Below are 20692 nucleotides of genomic sequence, written 5' to 3' on the forward strand. Positions count from 1 at the left end.
ATCTAGTTGGAGAATGCCCAGGCAGTAGAACCTAATATTCCATTTGGGCACTCTTCAACCTGACGGTATTAACATTGACCTCTCCAGTTTCTGTTAAATGCCACCCCTAAGCCGCTCTCTTTCCCTATCCCTCTGTCTCCTTCCCTTTCTTCTCAATTCAGAGAGCAACCTCCTCCCCTTGCCACTTCATTTTTCTCTTCTACCCTCCTACATCTATCTACCAGTGACCTCTTGTTAGCCTGTACTCCTCCCTCCCTACCCCTCCCTCCTCTCCTCTCCCCCTACCCTTTTATGCAGGCAACTGCCTGTTTTTGCCCATTGCTTGACAAATGGCTCAGACCCAAAACGCTGGGTTACCCTTTATATCCCGTAGACGCTGCATGACCTGCTGAGTTCCTCCAGCTCTTTTGGGTATCAATATGCACTCTGGTCACACGTGCCGATCATTGTGCCCACCAGCAATCACATCTTTTTTGCTTTGGGCTGTTTGTGGGTTTCGAAATGAGCCTGCAGCTGACGTGGACATTACCCCTCCGTAAATCTTCGTCCGCGAAGCCAAGCCAAAGAAGAAGGTATCTGTACATGCATCTCTTAGCTCCTCATGCGCGCAGATATGTGTGCAAATTTATTTATGTACATGAATATCATTAATCCATCAATCTTTTTAAATATGTCATTCATCTTGGAAGTTTAATAATGGTTATATTTCTTCAATGAAACATGTACAGCATTTATCAATAAAGAACATTTATGTATCAGTGACCTGTAGATTAATAGCAGAAAATCAGACAAGATCTACTTTAGACTATTCCCAAAACTGGATCTCATTTGATACCCAAACAACTTAATCTTGGAATGGTAAACTCTCAGCTGTCGTTGGTAATTTGAGACAAGAAACTTCACAAGAAACATTATTGTTAGTTCTCAGTTGCAAAGATGCCCGGGTTATAACAGGAGAGTGATGGGAACCCGGGAAATGAAGCAGTCCTGTGTTGACAGTATACCCAGTGGGGCGCGTAGACGTAAGACTGTAGCATATCTGGCACCTTTAATAATACTGAATTACATTTTTTTTAATCAACAAGAAAGATTTAACCACATTCTGATAGAGAAATTGAAGAATAAGTAGACAGGTTTATAGTTCATCAGATTTTATTGCTTTTCTAAATAACCTCAAGCCGAAAACTGCTGAAAACACACATAAAAACATTCATTTTCCATTTGTTGATTTTAAGTCACCCCACATTATCTTGATTACATGGCGTCTTCTTTCTTTTTCAGTCACTGCAGAGTTAAATCTTTAAAGTGGTTCTTACAAGAAAATAAACCAGAGTTTTTTTTTTCCTTATTTACTATTTTATATTCTGCTATTTATCATTTGTACTGTTCTATGTTAATCAACCTCAATCTGTAACACGGAAGCACACAACTGCTGTTCCTGTGGATTATAAAGCATGACTAATATCCATTTTATTCTGCTCTTAATATCATAAATACACAAATCTAAGAAATTTCCCCAAATCTGTCAGTGTCTGGGAGTACCTATGTCATCCACAATTAGCATATTCCTCTGAATCATTCACAACTGGTCGAGGTCCTTAAGTATCTTATTCCATTCAATTAGGTCACCATTAATGGGCACATTGAACCATTGCTTCATAAACTTTGATACCAATTTATCAGTTTCAACTCATCTGTTTCAACCTCAAACATTACAGAGACTCAACCAAAAGCATTGACTTACTCCCTTTGCCTCCACAGATGCAGCTTGAACTGCCGAGTTAAACATCAGCAGTCTTTTTATTTCTGTCTGCAAACATTATAAACTTTGCTCTTGCAAACTCCCTTCATGTGGCATTCCTTTTAAAATTGAACATCGCTTTGGAGGATTTGTGCTTTATTTCCTTCAAGGACAATGTATTTCAGGAAAAAATGCTTTCACGAACACAATTTGACAAGAAGAATTAATGATTAATGCAATTTGTTCATATTTTGAACAAGAACAATCTGCAGATGCTAGGATTCAGTACAGTTACACAAAAGTGTTGGAGAAGCTCATGCAGCACCCATAGAAAATCAAAGGTTTGGGCCCGAAGTCTTCTTCAGAAGGAATGCAACTGCTTGATTTGGTTTTATCATGAATTCTTGATTAGCCCAATATTTATCCCAGGACTATAACTATCATTTTTATTTTTGTCTTTACAATAAACTCATATAGCTGATGTTTAGTTCACAGAAGTTCAATAAGAGTGGGTGGCAGAGTAAACATTGTGGCTTGTGCAACACTGTTACAGCGTCAGTGACTTGGGTTTCAATCTGGCGCTGTCTGTACGGAGTTTGAACTTTCTTCCCCAATGTCTACGTGGGTTTCCATCCATTGTTCAAAAAGTACTGGGGTTGTAGGTTAATTGGGTGCAATTGGGAGGCATGAGCAAAAGGGCCTGTTACCATACTGAATGTCTACATTTAAAAATGTAAATCTCTCAACTAATTTTCAGGCTAATAAGCAGGCAGTTCAGTTAGCGTTAATGACCCGGATTCGAATCTGGTGCTGGCTCTAAAGAGTTTGTACGCTCTCCCCATGACCTGTGCAGATTTTCCTCAGGGGGAGGAGGCTTCCTCCCACCCTCCAAAAATAAAATGCTAGAGATAGCACGGGTTTCGATGGTTGGAATCGGCTTTGACCGTGTTGTAAAATGAAAACAAAAAATCCGCCTGAGCATACGAAGTAATGAAATCTGAATGAGGCAAGGTCCTACTAAAATTTCTTTCACCCCACATTTTGCATTCAGTTTTGCTGAGCCTGATACATTTCAAATAACCTGATGATGTTGCAGCTTAACATGGTAGCTTTATAATTACTATATACATTGCCAAAATAAATAAATGGATAAACATGTGATAAACTTAATTTATGCTAAATTGCAACAGTAAATTTAACTGTTATAATTCAGAAATAAAATTACCCTAAATAAATAGCACAATTTTCTTGAGATAAATTGCTATTGATTAGATACAATTTTCAACATTTTCATCAACTTTAATTTCATTCAAAGCTAACGGAAGATTATCGCAGCAGGCTCATGGTTCAGATGCAAACAGATGAATTTCTTCCCCTGACATGCAACAGACTTTGGGGGGGGGGGGGGGGTGGGGGATAAATATTGTTCCATGGTTTGCAAAGTATGCTTTAATGCGGTTCTGTGGGAATTGGGGGAAGGAGTGAGATTGGAGATGCAAAGTCAGTGCAGAAAAGAATCTTTGCCAATTTTCCAAATAAAGGTGAAAGGCAAAGATGCAACATGATTTTAGTGAGAAACTCTATGAAAATTTCATTTTTGTTTTATCTGTACAGCAACTGTGCAAACGTTGTTCCCAACCCAATTGATGTGCGATAGAACATTAACAATTTGGTTAAATAGATCTCCCTCTTAGGATGGCCAAGTTTTCGTATTGATGAGTGATTGCATGGCAGGGGTGAATTTATGTAAAATTATTGGACCGAAGAATCAACTAGTTTGCCATGTTTTTCTTCAGTTTTAATTTGTGGTAATTTCTGAACATCATTTCAACATACTGTCAGATTTTTTGCAAAGCTATCAACTTACAACATGATTATATAGTACTTAAATTTTGAAATTCATGAAATTAGCGCACAAGGGTAGCAATAAATTCAATTCAACCGAACCTTGTCTTTAAGCCATTGTCATTTAAGGAATAAAATATATCTCATTAATATATTAACTGTACAGCAGACAACTCTCCAAGTGGCATGATATATACATTTAGAACAGAATCGTCATCATCAACAATGCCAAATGCAATCTTTATCTTTTATAAATTATCTCATATTTTGAGTAGAGATTTCATAGATGAATTACAGTTTGCAATATCTGCCATACAGATCATTCATCCTGTATGATTCAGTTTCCTGAAATAAATCATGTGGAACAATATACATGTTTTAATGAAAAGATAATGACTGGATTGAATTCTGACTTTTAAACTGTCAGGAACATTGATGTATTATTTTACTTGTACATTCTCTGGGAAACCATGTAGGATCTATTTGTGCAAAATCACTAGCGGAGATTCTGCGATTGCTTCAGACTTTGACAGTAACTGGACCACAGAAAATAAACCCCAGGCTAGTGTCCTGATTTATTTTTACGTTTACCTAATAACATGATGCTTCATCCCAAGCCACTGAGATGTTGCTGCTGGGACCAAGTGCTGAAACATTATGGACGTAACTTAAAAATTTGCACCAGTCAGAAGCTTCTGTGGTGAAGAGCATAGAAAAGAATTTAAACACATAGTCCATGCTGGATCTGGTGATAATAAACAGGGCAATAATAGAATGGAAGAAGGCCATTTGCACCCATAATGCAATGTAATTCCATTCCAAATTAAAAAAAAATGTTCCTTCCTATATCCCAAGTATCACCTTTAATTAGATCAAAGATTTCTCCAGTGAATTAAAGTATATTTCAGATTTTTCTGGAATACAGGACGAAAGCCAGCTGCCCCAGATTTAAGCGCACCCGAATTGTGCTGCAGTATCCAGTCGCGCTGCCGTCTCTCTCCACTCCCCCCCGTCCACCCGAGTCGCACTGCTCTCTCTCTCTCTCTCTCTCTCTTTCTCCCTCAGCTGTACCAGCACCAGGAAAAAAATGCCGGTTTTGTGAGCTTTCCGGAATTTAGATGTCCGGATAAAGGATTGTGTACCTGTACTGCAATGAAGATTATTGCAGATTTTTTTAAAATTTACAATTGAAAATGCTTTAACTTTACAAACTGTTATTGTAACATACGACATCTTTCCTTCGATGGCTGATTAGTGTGTGAAAAACGGTGCGTCAAGGATGGGGTCCCAGGGCCCCAGGCAAGTTCGGTCTCACTGAGTGGGTTTTCTCCAGGTGCTCTAGTTTCCTCCTATTCTTCAACAACAACCAAGGTTGGTAGGTTCATTGGGTATAATTGGGCGGCATGGGTTTCATGGGCCAGAATTGGCCTCAGCTGTATTGTAAATAAATGTAACTTCAACATTGGTATTGAAGTCACTCAACCCTATTCAAGAAGTGGAGGCAATTTGAAGCTCTAGCATACAGTATCTTTAGCATGACTTGCTGGACTCGAATTCCCACGCCTAAAAATCCCATCCAGGATTTGCAAATAGGGCAACCTCATGTAAAACCAGAGGCTCCTGCATTAAGAGCAGGGTCATGATGGAGAGTGACCTGATAAATCTAGAGTAAATACACCAGAACCCTGAGTGACAGCCCACCGTGTAGCAGGCACAGAGTTTAAGGAGACCCTCTCTAGCGAGGGTGAGTTTCACTCAGTGTTTCATCATCCCAACTCCACAAGAAAAACTTTACCTCCAAGAATACAGCAGTCAGGTGAGTCACCCAGACTCTGCACCAATTAATCAGTTTCCTACTTATATCAGTCTAATTCGAAGAGAGGAGAAACCTACTTTGAGGAAGTTACTGTAAAACAAATTGGGGATGAGATTCAATACACAAATGTGATGGAGAAGCACAGCAGGTCACACAGGGTTCCTTAACCAGCAAAGATATGTCACCAACATATCACTCTTCACCAATGTATGAGCAAAAAGCAGGCAAGCAACTGTATAAAAAGTTGGTTGGGGATGGAGTTGGGGGAGGCACGAAGGGGGGAGGGGAGCACAGGCCCACAGGCAGGAGGTCATAGGTGGGTATGTGTGGGAGGGCAAAGAGAAAAAAAACTGGGAGGTAATAGGGAGAGGGAAATCCTAGCCCTAAATGGAGGGGGAAGGAAGTTGGCAAGCTGGATGGAGGGAGGCAGAGGGATAGGGAAAGAGTGAGAAAGACAGGGGACGGGACTAATGGAAACCGGAGAAGTCGACGTTAATGATGTCTGGTTGGGGTGTGCTCAGACAGAATGCTGGATATCCTTCCTCCAATTTGGGTGCGACCACAGCCCAGTATTTCTTGAGGCCATGGACAGACATGACAGCGCTCAAGTGGGGCACGGAACTGAAATGGTTGAGGATGAAATTATTACCATTAGAGGTCTTCTCCACAGGAGAAGGAGAGAAGGGTAAGGCTGAAGGATGACTTGAAAAAATAAGTAAGGTTGTGAAGGGACCTGAAACATAGAAATAAAGAGGATGCTTCCACCAGTGGGTGAGAAAAAATCATTTAATTTAATTGAGAGACTTCCTTTAGTTTAGAGAAATAGCATAGTAACAGGCCATTCCGGCCCACAAGCTCGCATTGCCCAAATACACCAGGAGACCTATTAATCCCATCCATCTTTGAAACCGATAGTCAACATAAATAAAAATAATAGAGTTGATGAGAAATGTCTTAGTTGCCTGGAGCCTTTGAAGTGAATCCATGCAGATGCATCCCAGGAAAATTAGATAAGGGCATGAGGAAGAAAGCAATAGCTTGACAGGTTGATTCAATTAGAAGGGCTCATTATGGATTACAACCCCTCAGGATGGAACTGCTGTGTCTATTGTCCCAATCTGATGTAATTGTATTTAGACAGTTTGGATATAGTTTGACCATTTTTCTTTCAAGAGAAGGGATGTCGAATCTATTCCATGTCCAGAATGATCAACCAAAGTGAAGAATGACCTGACCGTATGCTCTCCTCATTCTGCAGAATTCTACCTTCTGCTCATTGTCCCCTCAGAACGATTGTTGATCTTTACGCTTGCCCTGTAGGACGTGGCACCATTAACTGAGTTCTGCTATGTATCAGAGACATGACACTTTGTGATTGTGGATGCCGGAGTCTGGACCTCTGGGTCCAAAGGTGCTACATCCCTGAGATTTTGGCCCACAGGCCCGTGTAGCCCTACTACCTACTTCAACCCAATGAACCTACAGAACCCCCCAGAACATTTTTGAAGGGTGGAGGAAACTGGAGCCCCCGGGGAAATCCCACGCAGACATGGGGAGCATGTACAAACTCCTTACAGACAGCGCGAGTTTCGATCCTTGCTCCCGATTGCTGGCACTGTAACAGTGCTGTGTTAACCATTCCACTAACTGACTGACTGGGTGCATTGCAGAGATTTATTGCTACAATTGATGACCTTTAATCCTGGTCTTCAGAATAATTTAGGGTCTAATGACATGGTCTTTTGGAAATACACAGGAGCCTGCAGATGCTGGAGTCTGAAGCCAAATACGATCTGTTGGGGAGGATCCCAGCAGCTCAGGCAGCATTAGTGGGAGAAAAAAGAATGGTTGACTTTTTAAGCCCAAACTTCTCATGAGGACTTCTGATGAAGGATTTCAATTTGAAGCGCAAACTATTCTTTTTCTCCCATTGATGCTGCTGGGACTTCTGGCTTCCTACTGCAGTTTGCGGCATTCATTCATGAATTCCAAATGGTCAGCTTTAAGAATACAATTCCACAGGCAATTCAGCCCTTTGATGAGTCAAAGCCAAGTCAATTGTGGCCTTCGGGATTGTTTCTTTCTCGGAACTCACTCATAGCTTTGACAGGGTGGATCTTTTTCTTGGTGGAACCTCTCCGCACTACAGCAGTCAGCTCCTCAACCTTCTCCCGTTTAATCAAAGGTTTCTTTTCTGGAACCTTCATTCTCCACATGACCACAGAGGGGTGTGCTCCCAAGGGACTCTGCAGCCTGATGATCTTGGTTGAAGCAATGTAGGACATCTTCACTGTGTCCACCACTGTGTTCATCAGATTCTTGGCAGCCAAAATGAGGGAAGTAATACTGTCCAACTGTTGGAAGAAAACCTCAACCTTAGGAAACGGTTTCAAAGCAACTTTGTACACAATCTTTTTATGGTGACTTAAAAAAAAGAGATCTGTGTCACGAAACAACGGATTATATTGGCATTTATTGGCTATTTCAGCATTACAGGGGAGGAAATAAAAGGAGAGAAAGGTCTACATCAGATGAAACAGTAAAAGCGATAAATGGAAATTGATACAACTCGCAGCAAAGTGCGTAACCTGAGAGCAAAGTGACATTGGACCTAATGCCATCACAAGAACAAAAGTAAACTGTGGATGTTGAGAAAGCAAAGCGTTAAATGAAAATCTTGGAGATGGTCATCCAAGGAGGCGGCATTTGTGGGAAAAGCAACAGAATGAACCCCCCAACCCCAACCAACCAATTTTCCCTTGCAACCACTGCAACCGTGCCTGTCTGTCCCGCATCGGTCTTGTCAGTCACCAATGAGCCTGCAGCAGACATGGACATACCCCTCCATAAATCTTCGTCTGCGAAGCCAAGCCAAAGAACCCCCTCTTTGTGGTTTGCCCTTCATGTTCAGACTAAGTCCTCAGTCTCCTTTCACACAACATTTGGAGACACATGGGAGACTGCAGGCACTGGAATCTGGTGCAACAAACAATTTGTTGGGACCAGCAGCATTGGTGGAGAGAAAGAATGGTTAATGTCTCTGCCTGGAGCCCTTCATCAAGCCTGTCAGTTGACCATTTTCTGATGGCGTTTGGTTTGTTGAGCTCCTCCAACAGATTGTTTGTTAACCAAGTACGTTCTTCTGGATGGAGCCATCATTTGTGTGTGTCTGTGTTTCTGTGTGAATACAGCTGGTTAACCGAAGCTCACTGTCAAAGATATGGAAATACTTGTACACTTCTGAGATTCAGAATCAATCTAAAATCATTTAAAATTAATTGTTCTGTTAAACATTTCGAAAATACTTTGCAATACGTAAGAAACTCAAAAAACTGAAACTTGCAAAAAGTTGAACTAGCTTCTTTGTAAGTTGTATTTATGGGAAAGGGTTGCAGCAGGCTAATAATTTAAGAAGTGATGCCAGCAAAATGAAGATGTCCCATTCACACTCTCATCTGTGAGATTGTCAATCAGGTTTCTGGGTCTTCCACAGTTCCGATCAAAGCCCTGCAGCCTTTCAAATGACTGACCATGTCGACGCCCCCTCTACTGGTTCCCTGCTTATTTCCTATTCCCTTATGGATGACCATCAACTCTCCACTCAGCTCTTCCCACCCATCCACATCAGCCCAGCTGCACATCCTTGGAATCTGGATGAAAACCCTTGTGGTGACAGGGTGGAGGTGCGACCAGCACACAGCAACCAAGCGTAAGGTTGACCCTGGCTCTCTGCGGACGTGAGGCAAGGCACTAACTGCTGCCCAACAGTGCCCTCTACTGGGGTGGACCTCATGGTCCAATCTGTTTGCACGCATGGTGCAAGGAATCGTATATAACGTTGAACCAAATCCAGCATCTAGGACATGAGTAATGATTTTCAAGGAACAACAAATGGACGGAAATTTTGCAACACAAACAAAATGGTCATCTTTTCTGAATCACTTATTCCATTTCTGCACTTACCTGCTGGTATTAAAATTGAGAGTCAAACAATTTTGCACTAAAAATCTAAATGCATGGATGGAAAGATTGTAACTTTAGGGAGAAAGATATAAGCAATTAAGTGGTGCCAGAATTAGAATTAATTTCATTATGCTAATTGATAATCTGGAAGGCAACTCTAATGTTTCAATCTGAACTAAACCCCTTAAGAATTAATGAAACTGTACTTTTCAAACTTTATTATCCCCAGCTATTAAGTGAATGTGAGGATATTGTACCAGAAGGACAAATGTTTGCCCTTTAGGGAAAAAGGATGAGTCAAAGAATTTTTATTAAAATCAGCAGCTTTCATTAAGACACCGATTTTGATAATTACAAAGAAAAAACAAATGTCATAAACCACAGGCCCCGAAGATACCTGATGAATTGGATTGCCCAAGAATGATCAGACCATCACCGCACAGATAATAGGATTCATTCAGCTCCCCTATCTCTTGACTCAAAACAGGATAATTAAAGACGTGACCAGCATCTGAAGCTTTCTTGAAGATATTTCCTCTTCCATACGTTTGGTGTCAAGCCAGAGATAGGGAGCAGATATTGCCAGAATTTCTCCGGGCCTATGTAGGTAGTCCTCAACGCACGACCGTGTTCTGTTCTGACCTACCGGTCGAATCTTGAAATGGATGCAAGTCGGAAATACACTGTATCTGTTTTATCATTCATCAACTACAAAATGGCAGCCAGCAAGTCCTGCTCTTGCAAGAGGTTGGCCACCCCTGCCATAGGTGCTATTTTCCACAGATAGGCCCCTACTTTCACCCTGAAAGCATAATTTTTATACAGATATATTTAAAAAATTTATACAGTATTTTCTTTTGGTCGGATGTACAGATGGATGCGAGATGCATAGCTCGTAAGTCAGGGACTACATGTACTGGGCAGTCAATGGAAGAATCTCAACATAGGCCCTCAGACATAGGGATGTGAAAAAATAGAGGGAAATGGGTGAGATTGCTATTGAATAGTTTACATAGGCTGGTACAACATTGTGGGCTGAAGCACTGTGCTGTAATGTTCCACTTCCACGTGTGAATGAAGAGGCTAGAATGATCGGAGTGCACTGTTAGAAGGAAAGTGGATCAGAAACGCAAATGAAATGTGGTTGTCATCTCCATGTCCTGTGGTCCAGTGGATTTCTGATTTGAGAGCCCTGTTTAACACAAAGAGTAGGGTTCCTCTGGCGACAGCACAGCCTGAATTATGTGAACACACAACCCCGATTTTGAGTGCCATCTAGACAAGATAATGCAGAGTACTTACACCGAAGTATACTTATATAGAGTACAGAAATAACACAAAAGTGAAGGGTGTTGTGTTACAGTCAGTCAAGAAAGTGCAGGGTCTGGTGTTGCAAGGACGAAGTAGACAGCCTCTGAGAATAGATGCTATTAATTCCTGAAAACATTCCTCTTTCATTGAAACACCTGAATTCTTGTTAAAGAAAGCCTCGTGCACTAATGAATTGACATTACTTGAGGTCAGGTTTTCATGCATGCAAAAGAAATGAAATAGGTTTCAGGCTGACGTGGGATCAGGAAATTTCAGGGAAGAGGGTAAGGGGGAATGTTAGGCTTTGAGGGGGGTTGTCCTCTGAAAGGCTGAGCCACCAGGACCTACATTCTGACAGTTTATGATTGACTGGTGAACTAACTGCCAGGAATATTTTCCCAGCCGGTTGTGAGATGAGGTGAGATGAGATGCTTATTGTCATACACATAAGTACAAAATTCTTCCTTGCTACAGTCACACTTGTGCATAAAATACACCAACTACAATAGTATAAATTAAATTACTGTAGCGGCCGTGTAGGGGCACTGCAAACTGTCACTGGCGCAGTTCTTTGCTGGGCGTGCAGAGCCATAGGACAAACAGCTGGGTACTCACCCATTTAATGGACCGCACGCACACGGTGCTGCGTGCTGAGTAACGGCACGCTGGTTAGCTGCGTCTCCTGCTGGAAGGGCGGAATACTCACAGTGTTTAATTTAAACCTGCCGGTCTTGTGGATCGGAGGCAAACTCTTAATGATGTCTCACCTCATCCCATGGAGCCCAGGACGTGAGGATATAAAAGAAGCCTGTAAAGCCTAAATAAAACAGTCTTGTGTTGACTAACCTGCTGTATGTGCATTAGTAGCTCTACCGCAGTAGCCGCTACATTATCACAATATGCCAAGGTAGAAATAGAGATAATAAATATAAAAGGGCTGATAAATAAATATTCACAGTCGCAGTTAGTGCAAGAAAAAGTGTAATATTTCAGTGGTGCAAACAGATCTTTCTGTGGTCCTGGAGTAACTTATGGTTAGAGTTACGGTGGTTTAGGGATATTCAAGACCGCGGCAGCTGTTGGAAAAAAATAACCGGAGATGCTTGAAGGTCGAGTATGTTCAGGATTGAGAACGACAAGAGGCATGATAATGAGCAGAATGTCAGAGTGAGGGCAGAAGATCAGTCTTACTGAATAGCGAGGCTGGCTCAAAAGAGCAAATGGCCTGGTACTTCTTTAATTCTTAAATTCTTACGGAGGGCTTCATTCAGTGAAGAGCACTGACGTTCTCCCTGGATTCATAATCAATTGCTGTTCTTAATCTGTGCGGCTGAAACAGGTCACCTGCTCCTTTGCAAAATGCTTTGAGAGGCATTTCCGGGTATCAAGGTGGTGCTGCATTTCCAAAAGTACCAAAGTACTTGAGAAGCCTTTGTATTTGTGAAAGGCCATTGATAAGTCCTCGGAACAAGAATCTGGAGAGATTCAGTGGGGGGAGGCAGCATCCATGGAGAGAAATACCCAGCCTCCTTTTTGGGTCAGGAACCTTTATTGAGACTAACGTGGGAAGGGGAGATGGCAAGCTTAAAAAGAGAGAGAAAAGGAGAGGCTGGGGAAGGCCTGAGAGGTACTAGACAGAAGGAGGCAGAGGGACCAATAAGGGGAGGAGATTGGTGTTGGGTGAACTTCGAGAGTAAAGTGAGAACAGGATCAGAAACAGTGGAATTAGATGAGGAATGTGAGTAGGGGTTATTTAAAATTGGAAAGATAAATGTTCATGCCTTTTGAGTTTGAAGAATCCTGTCCTACAACAGAATATGCCACCCCAGTATGTCTGTTGTAGGCATAGATTCAATGTACTCTCACTGAATCTTGATCTTTTATAAATGAGTAACAGCGTGGCTGAGACTACTGCAATTATTCCAGTGGTCACATAGGTACTTGAGTTAGGGTCAGATCTGGTCTGGCTGTGGACATGTTGGATTCTAACCTCTATCACTGCATTGGACCAGATTTGGTGTTTCTTTCCATCAAGGGTTTATAACAGAAAGATTCAAACTTCCCCACCTTGAAACCAGAAACCAGAAATCACCTTTAATGCCATCTGGCTGGAGAGGGCCCAGATGGAAAATCATGTCTTGTTTCTCCAGTTTACAGATGGTCTTGGTGGGATAGCACATGAGGCCAGGGACAGAAATGTGAGTGTGGGAGTGTATAAATAACCGAGCTGAGATCAAGGAATGAGGCAAAGGATCATCTTGGAGCAAACCGTTTGAGAACCATATCTCCTGGAATGCTCCAGGACACAACTGTTATTCTGATCCTCAAGGTTATTTATTACTTTTGGCAAATTTGTACTCTAGTTAATCTACTGAACTGCACCTTGGGCTCACATAATCAATTCAGAAATATCTATCAATATACTGCTAATGCTGAGCTGTATTCCTGGATTAAATAGTTACACTCAAGCATAGATCTTGATTTTGTGCATTAATATTAAGTAAGTGGACGTCAAACAAATCTGCTTTATATCTTCAGTTTTAATGTAAAATTGGAAGACATTTTGGGGGGTTTGCCTGGTTGATAAGAATGCCCAAAACAAAAGCTGTTACCTTTTTTTCCAAACTGAATGTACAACAGATCTGAGATGCTAAAGATTGGGAGGTTGATTTAAATGACATTGAGGGAGGGGTGTTGGGGTGGGGTGAAACCAAACATCCATCAGTAGTGTAAGCTTGTGATAACAGGCTGCCCGTTGAAGGACTCCTTTTCCATTAGTCAACAGCGATGCGCTATAAAATGGTTGTTTACATAATCACAGATATTGAAATATGGAAATTGCTAAGATATTGTTGGTATGATTTTGTAATAAATATTTTATCTGTTAATCAGTCTCTCAATTTCATTTTGGTAATATCCACTCCATAATGATATTTACTTACTGTGGAAACAATGAGCTCTCCACTCAGATTTTGGATTTCGGCTTTGACTTTACTGCAGACCTTGAGCTGATGAGAAAAGAGCTTGATTTGCTCCAGGTACGCGCACAAATCTTGTTTACAAGATTGGTCTTGGCACTGAAAAAGCAGTTAAATTAGGACTATCATTATTTCAGTAAAACAAACATAATATGCTCTCAAGAGTATCATGAAGGTTGTTTCCTGATCCCCGAAAAACAATTGATGTCATATGATATTGTGAAAGTGTAAGGCATTTCCCAGTGTTCATTCAAGCTTTCAGGACGATTACAATGACTGGTGCAGTGTCAACGCTTACTTTTCACCTCACAAATGTTTGCTGGATCTGGGCCACAGAAGGCAAATGCTGATTGTTAAGCAGCAATATCTTCATTAAATGAATGACTGCATGCATTAACCCAATTCTGAGACTCTGAATGATCCATCGGCATAAGTATCAAGAGCTGGAAACACACCGCACAGGTAGGATGTGTGGAGAGAGAAATGGAGGGAATGCTTCAGGTCAAGGTCCCTTCCAACATTTTCTGTTTTAGATCTCAGGTATATCAACAGCCTGTTGATGTGCCTGTGCTGGTGGGGTAAATGTAAAGTACGTTACATTCTAAATGCAGTATTAACCTTCACCTTTACAAATTATGCATCGATAGCTCCCTCAAATATCAATGTAATGATGGATTTTTCTTTATTCGGTGCAACCCAGGAAACTGGTATATAACACTCCTGCTGCCATGCATCTTTTATGCTTGCTGAACTCCCATATGCAGCGATCCCTGCTGCCACATAACACTGCAGCTTGGTTCAATCCTCACCTCCAGCATCGGCTGTGTACATTCTCCCTGCTACCTTGTGGGTGCTCCAGTTTCCCGCCACGTCTGAACGACATGCTGCTCGGAGGGTCATTTAGTAAGTGGCCTCTAATATGTGGCTGATTGGTGGAATCTGGGAGGAGTTGATTGGAATGTGGAAGAATTCATTATTATCTGACTGTACATACACAACCCGGGCAAAACCACAGAGCCACACACATCACTAGCAACACATAATGATCACCTATGTCCATAAAAATATGATCGAGAATAAATCCATAGAAAAAATTCAGAATAATTTACTAGTTTCATTTATAAGAGTCCCAAGGTGATAAATACTGTTCATCAATCTCACAGTCTTCGGGGATAGGCTATTTCCCAGCCTGGGCAGATCTGATTTTGATCTTCCTGTACTTCCCTTCTTGATGGCAGTAGGTCATAGATATTGGGTAATGATGGTAGAAATCCTCAATAATTCTTTGAGCCTTATTTAAAAAAAATGTTCCTGGTGAATGTTGTCAATGGAGGAAAGGGAGACCCCAGTGATTTTCCTGGTTATTTTAATGCGAGCAGTGAAAGACTGGAATATTGTTGATCGGAGTAGAGTTTATTGATGTCTAAGGGGTCTGTGATTGAATATTGGTCAGATTCTTCTGGTGCTCTGTGGAAAGTACACTGACCAGTCTTGTTGCAGTCTGCTATGGGAACTTGAGTGCCTCAGAACGCAGAAGGCGACAGAAGGTAGGAAACGTAGCCAGGTCCATCACAGACTCCGTCCTCCCATCCCACCTGTGAGGCGCTGATTTAAGAAGGCACCAACGTCATAAAGGAACCCCATTACTCTGGTGACAACCTTTGCTTACTGCTCCTTTCAATAAGCCCAAAGACCAGCACCTTTTGGTTCAAGAACAGTTTATCCCCCCCAACAGTGGTCAGGCTCTTGAACCCCCCCCCCCCACTTGTGATACTATTCATGGACTGTTAATCATGGACCACAAAAGGATTGTCTGCACTATTACAAAGTCACATTGTTTTCTTGTACTGTTAACTGTGAATATTATCTTTATTCTGCATTTATTATCCCTTTTTAATTTAAATTTCAGTACGCATACTACTGAACTCTTTTTTTATTAACAAAATACCTGCTCAGCTTCAGCAAGAAAGAATTTCAATGCGAATGTACATTGCACAATGTACATGGCAATAAATAAAATTATTTACCATACTGTCATATGTATTGAGATACAGTGAAAATCTTTATCCAGGCATCACCACAAAGGTCGCTACTTTCTGCTGCCATTTTGGATTTAAACAACCATAGAAACTGTGGTGAATCCAGAATAATGGGAACAGTCGCGATCAGGGTCAAGCAGAGTTTCTAGCATTTTAACGGAACGGGCAAATCTGATTAATTCAGAGCAGCTTCCTGTCAGTTCAGGAGCTGGCCGGTCAAGGCCGGGTGGATGGTACAAGCCATCGCTCCATGCCATCACCCAGAGGCCAGGTGAGAGCAGCTTCCGTGGCTGAGATAACTGTCCTGGCTTAGGCGCCACCTGAGTAGCCGGGATAGTCTCCCCAGTCGTACTGCCCTCCGTCGCCGCTCTTCTCGAACCATCACCTCTCCTGCACTGCCAGATTCCGCAAAGAAGAGGGTATTTAATGAGGGACAAAGTTTTCTCCGTGGAGGTTATTTTATCACGAGTCAATGACCCTGAAGAAGCACCTAGGGTTGAAGATCTCATCCAAACAATGGCTCCTTTGACAGGGTGGTGAGCTGCGAGACCCCGTTCTTTTCTGTAAGGGTAAATGAGTGCTTGACGGCATAGTCCCAGAGGACCTGACTCACTGCTTTTATCACTCTACAACGAGAATGCTACCTTAGCATTCTATGCGCATGTTTCTGGAGTGGAATCTGAACCCCCGAGGGTTCTGGATGCAATCATTCTGCCGCAGGAGACTGAAGGAAAGCGAGGCAGTGATAATGAGGGAGGAGACCTCAGTGCTCAGGTGCTTCTTAACATTTCACAGTGTTTGGGATGAAAGGAAGCATGTTGTAAGAATGCCTCCCCCGCTGATTGCAGTAGAATGCCTCTCCCACTAATGGTATATTTTGTTAATGCACAAGCCATTATTTTTTGCTTAATGAGCAAATAAGTCTGGTTATTAATACAAAAGGTTGAAATGCCGTGCCTCACATTTCGGTTTTAACCTGCTCTCACACAGACATATGACTGTTGAGTTTCATGGGGACTAATTCTGCAGACTGATGCTTCCTTGAGTGAAGAGAACATCCTTTGCAGATCTATGTTTGCAGCCAGTCTCCGGGTTGCATCCAGGAGAGAAAGGTGCCAATCCAATGTTCCCACTGTATTCTCAAAGGCCTTGTCCCAGTCTTCTATAGATTCTGCACCAAGGTGCTCCTGACACTGAACTAAATTCCTTTGAAATGTGGCATTGACAACATAACTTTGACACACCTTGTTACAGGGACTAGTAGATTGGAATGAAAAGAAAGGGCTGCAGAGGCTGGGATATTTCTCCCTGGAGGCTGAGGGGAGACTTTACTGAGGTATTTAAAACTATAGAGGGACACAGATAATGTAATTCATCATCGTCTTTTTTTTAACCAGGATAGGAAAATCTAAAACAAGAGGCCATAGACTGAAGGTGAGGGAAGAAAGATTTCAAAGAGATCGGAGAGGCAACTTTATCACACATGAGGGTAGTGGGTATGTGGAACAAATTGTCAAAGAAAATGGAGGCGGCAGCTACAATTGTCGCATTTAAAAGACATCTGGGCAGGTACGTGGATGGGAAAGGTTTAGAGGGAAATTCTCTTAACTCTTTGGACTCCATATCCTTGTATTCAGGGACTACCAACAAGGGCATATACTTCATGTCCCGGTTATCAGGAATTGGTTTTATTCCCAATCACCAGCAGGTTCGTACTGGTGTTTGAGCCATAGTTTACCCATGGACCCAGTCCAGAGAATTGATTATGAAAGGTTAAAAATGGCAGGGGTAGGCATCTTTGTTAGGATGGGTAAGTTAGGCCCTGTTTTGTGTGTTCTAAAAGTCTATGGCTCACTGGCATTGCTCTAAACACGCAAGCACGTTCTCAAAAGGAACACAACAAACACCTTCCCCTTCGGTGTATAAAGTCTACACAGAATCTCCAAGTATAATCCATACAGTCACAGGCCTTTTAGCAAGGGAATTAACCCAAAGGCATTGCATCGGTTTACAAGATGATTAATATCAGCCAAAACAAATTGGTTTTGCCTCTTCCAAAATTCAACATTTTTTTTCTGCTAGGATATGATTTTTTTTCACAATCCTATAAGGCATTAAGAAAACAAATGAAAAAAATGATTTGACAAGTTGCAGAAGTTTCAAAAGAGCTTAAATAAATTCTTGTGTTTGTGTTATTCTTTTTTTGGGAAAATTTTATTTAAATATTTTACAAAGCACCTAGATACAAAATGTTCTAACAATAACAAAAAACACCCCTAACTACCCCCTCACCTCCACCTCCCACCTAAATTACCCTTTACCACCCACCTCCCCTCGGAGCTAAAATAAATACTGGGTATTTAAATGCTTGGTGTGCCAATCCTTTACATCACATGAAATCACTTATTTAATATCCAAACCCATACATTCCAAGTATAAACTCCACATTTTAAACAAAAAAAATTATTTCACAAATTATAAGTTATCTCTTCCAAATAAAGACAAGATTGTAATACATTATGCCATCGTTGTATTGTTACGGAGTCCAGAGGACCCCAAATCCAGCAGCAATAGATATTCACCACAACACAGGGTTACTTAAACAAAAGTAGTTTTTAATTATATTTGAACAAGAAAACAGAATTAAACTTTAACTTATTACTTAACCAACTTAATTAACCTAACTACTTAATCCCCCTCTAATACTAAGCGCAGATGTGTGTAATGTATATTTAAGATTAGAAAAGTTCCTTGGATCACAATCCAATCTGACTGGCTGCAGGCAATTCTTGGACTGTGCACAGAAGTTAGCATTAACAAAGTTCACCAGGCTTTGGTGCTCAACAGGGAAATGGTTACCACTCAGGAGGGTTCTTGCTGGTTTTCAGAGAGAGATTCTTTTTTCCAGGACATCCGCAACTGATTCCTTTTCAATCAGTCTTGCTGACGAAACTTGCCTCCTTCAGGGTTCTTCAGATGATCCGCTTTCTTTCAGGCCACCTTTCACTCTGCCAGTCTTCTCTGTTGACCAGGCAGCCTTCCAAAGTTTGTCAGCTTGTCCTTCAGGAACTGATTTCTGTGTCTCTCCTCTCTGTTTCATACCCTCCCTCTCTGAGAGCAAAACAGTTCTCCTCTCTGCCTGGAAAGATCACATGTTCCCAGGCAAGCTGCTGTTGATACTTTGTTGCTTTCTGCAAAAAGCATTCTGCAAAAGTCCTGCAAATATTCTGTTTTAAAATGTGTGTGTGCAAGCTGCTTTAACAATTCCTCCCAAACCACCTCTAAATACTCTTGTCACAGTATATTCAATTCAACATCATTTTTCCACGTAATAGCTATACATTTCCTAGCTACAGCCAACCCTAGACATATAAATGCAAGTTGAGATTTATCCAACTTTAGTCCTGTCGTTAATGTATTCATATCACCCAATAAACATACCATTGGATCAAGTTGCAAATCCATTTTAAATAAGTCTCTCAAAAACTTTATAATTTTTTCCCAGAATGGTTTAACTTTTGTACATGCCCATACAGAATGTAAAAAAGTACCTGTCTGTATTGGAAGATTTAAATCACGTTTTTGCTCCTGCAAGGCTGAGAATCAGTAACCTGCTTGAGACTCACCAGACATAAGCTAAATTCCACTATGGGGCCCAGAGATGCAGTTATCTGACAAAAAGACATGTGTACCAAGAACATTTAATCTTCCTGCTTGTTAGTATATTGGTCACAGACTGACAGACAGCGACTTAACCTTAAAGCAAAATAAATCATTGTATTCAAAGTGATAAGCTAAAAGTTGTGTTATTCGATAAAAGCCTAGGCATGCTAGTTTGCTCGCTTATCTTTCTTTTTGTGCTTGGGTAAGCAGTTTTTGGGTAATATAAGCCATGGTCCCGCTACTGAAGTTTGAGACTCTCCGAGAGGTGGCAACATCTCTCAGCAAGAAGAAGAACTTCTAGAGTCCAGCCAACGTTCCGGTCGGGGGAGGTGGAGAAGCTGCTACCGGCACCCTGATAACCTACTACAAGTGTGCGGTCGTTGCCTTGCTTCGGCAGATGGGACCAGTCCAGGCGTTGATAAGTATAATTGGGAAGGGTTTGCATATTGTAGTTTGATATCAGCTTTAGAATTTGTAATAAAGATTTGTATAAACTGAAGTGCTCTCGGAGTGTGTGTCTATTTTCTTTCGGTAGCTCAAACACTGTGACCAATCTAAAACGAACAAAGTGAGAGGTACAAGTTTACCCAGGACAACATCTAAAACACAGATCTGATAAACTAAAACCGTGTTTGTGCTATTCTTGTTGAAATTTTATTGAAGTCTGAATCCTGATGGAGTTAATCAGTGTCACACATTGATCTAATAAAAAGTAATATCTTGCACTAGGGTTAAGTAGTTCAGCTTGCAAAAATCTTCTTTCTTTGGCTTGGCTTCGCGGACGAAGATTTATGGAGGGGGTAAAAAGTCCACGTCAGCTGCAGGCTCGTTTGTGGCTGACAAGTCCGATGCGGGACAGGCAGACACGATTGCAGCGGTTGCAGGGGAAAATTGGTTGGTTGGGGTTGGGTGTTGGGTTTTTCCTCCTTTCCCTTTTGTCAGTGAGGTGGGCTCTGCGGTCTTCTTCAAAGGAGGTTGCTGCCCGCCAAACTGTGAGGCGCCAAGATGCATGGTTTGAGGCGTTATCAGCCCACTGGCGGTGGTCAATGTGGCAGGCACCAAGAGATTTCTTTAGGCAGTCCTTGTACCTTTTCTTTGGTGCACCTCTGTCACGGTGGCCAGTGGAGATCTCGCCATATAACACGATCTTGGGAAGGCGATGGTCCTCCATTCTGGAGACGTGACCCATCCAGCGCAGCTGGATCTTCAGCAGCGTGGACTCGATGCTGTCGGCCTCTGCCATCTCGAGAACTTCGATGTTAGGGATGAAGGCGCTCCAATGGATGTTGAGGATGGAGCGGAGACAACGCTGGTGGAAGCGTTCTAGGAGCCGTAG

The 20692-nt window shown here is 41.7% G+C and overlaps 1 protein-coding gene across 15 annotated transcripts in view; it reads right to left on the reverse strand.

Moving 5' to 3' along the window:
- LOC138744504 (catenin alpha-3-like) overlaps positions 1–20692 on the reverse strand; it is a 1801283-nt gene that overhangs the window by 43579 nt on the left and 1737012 nt on the right. For 8 of the 15 annotated variants that reach the window (XM_069900803.1, XM_069900801.1, XM_069900802.1 and 5 more), the window contains 2 exons: positions 13619–13753; positions 1151–7756 (listed from right to left, as the gene is read on the reverse strand). In XM_069900803.1, the coding sequence (XP_069756904.1) occupies positions 7457–7756; positions 13619–13753 (435 nt within the window). In that variant the 3' untranslated portion in view covers positions 1151–7456. Of the gene's footprint in view, positions 1–1146; positions 7757–9728; positions 10168–13618; positions 13754–20692 lie in introns of those variants that run through there. The other 7 variants (XM_069900809.1, XM_069900810.1, XM_069900796.1 and 4 more) reach the window with 5 other exon arrangements.

Source organism: Narcine bancroftii, chromosome 10, assembly GCF_036971445.1.
Source record: "Narcine bancroftii isolate sNarBan1 chromosome 10, sNarBan1.hap1, whole genome shotgun sequence".
Taxonomy (NCBI): domain Eukaryota; kingdom Metazoa; phylum Chordata; class Chondrichthyes; order Torpediniformes; family Narcinidae; genus Narcine; species Narcine bancroftii.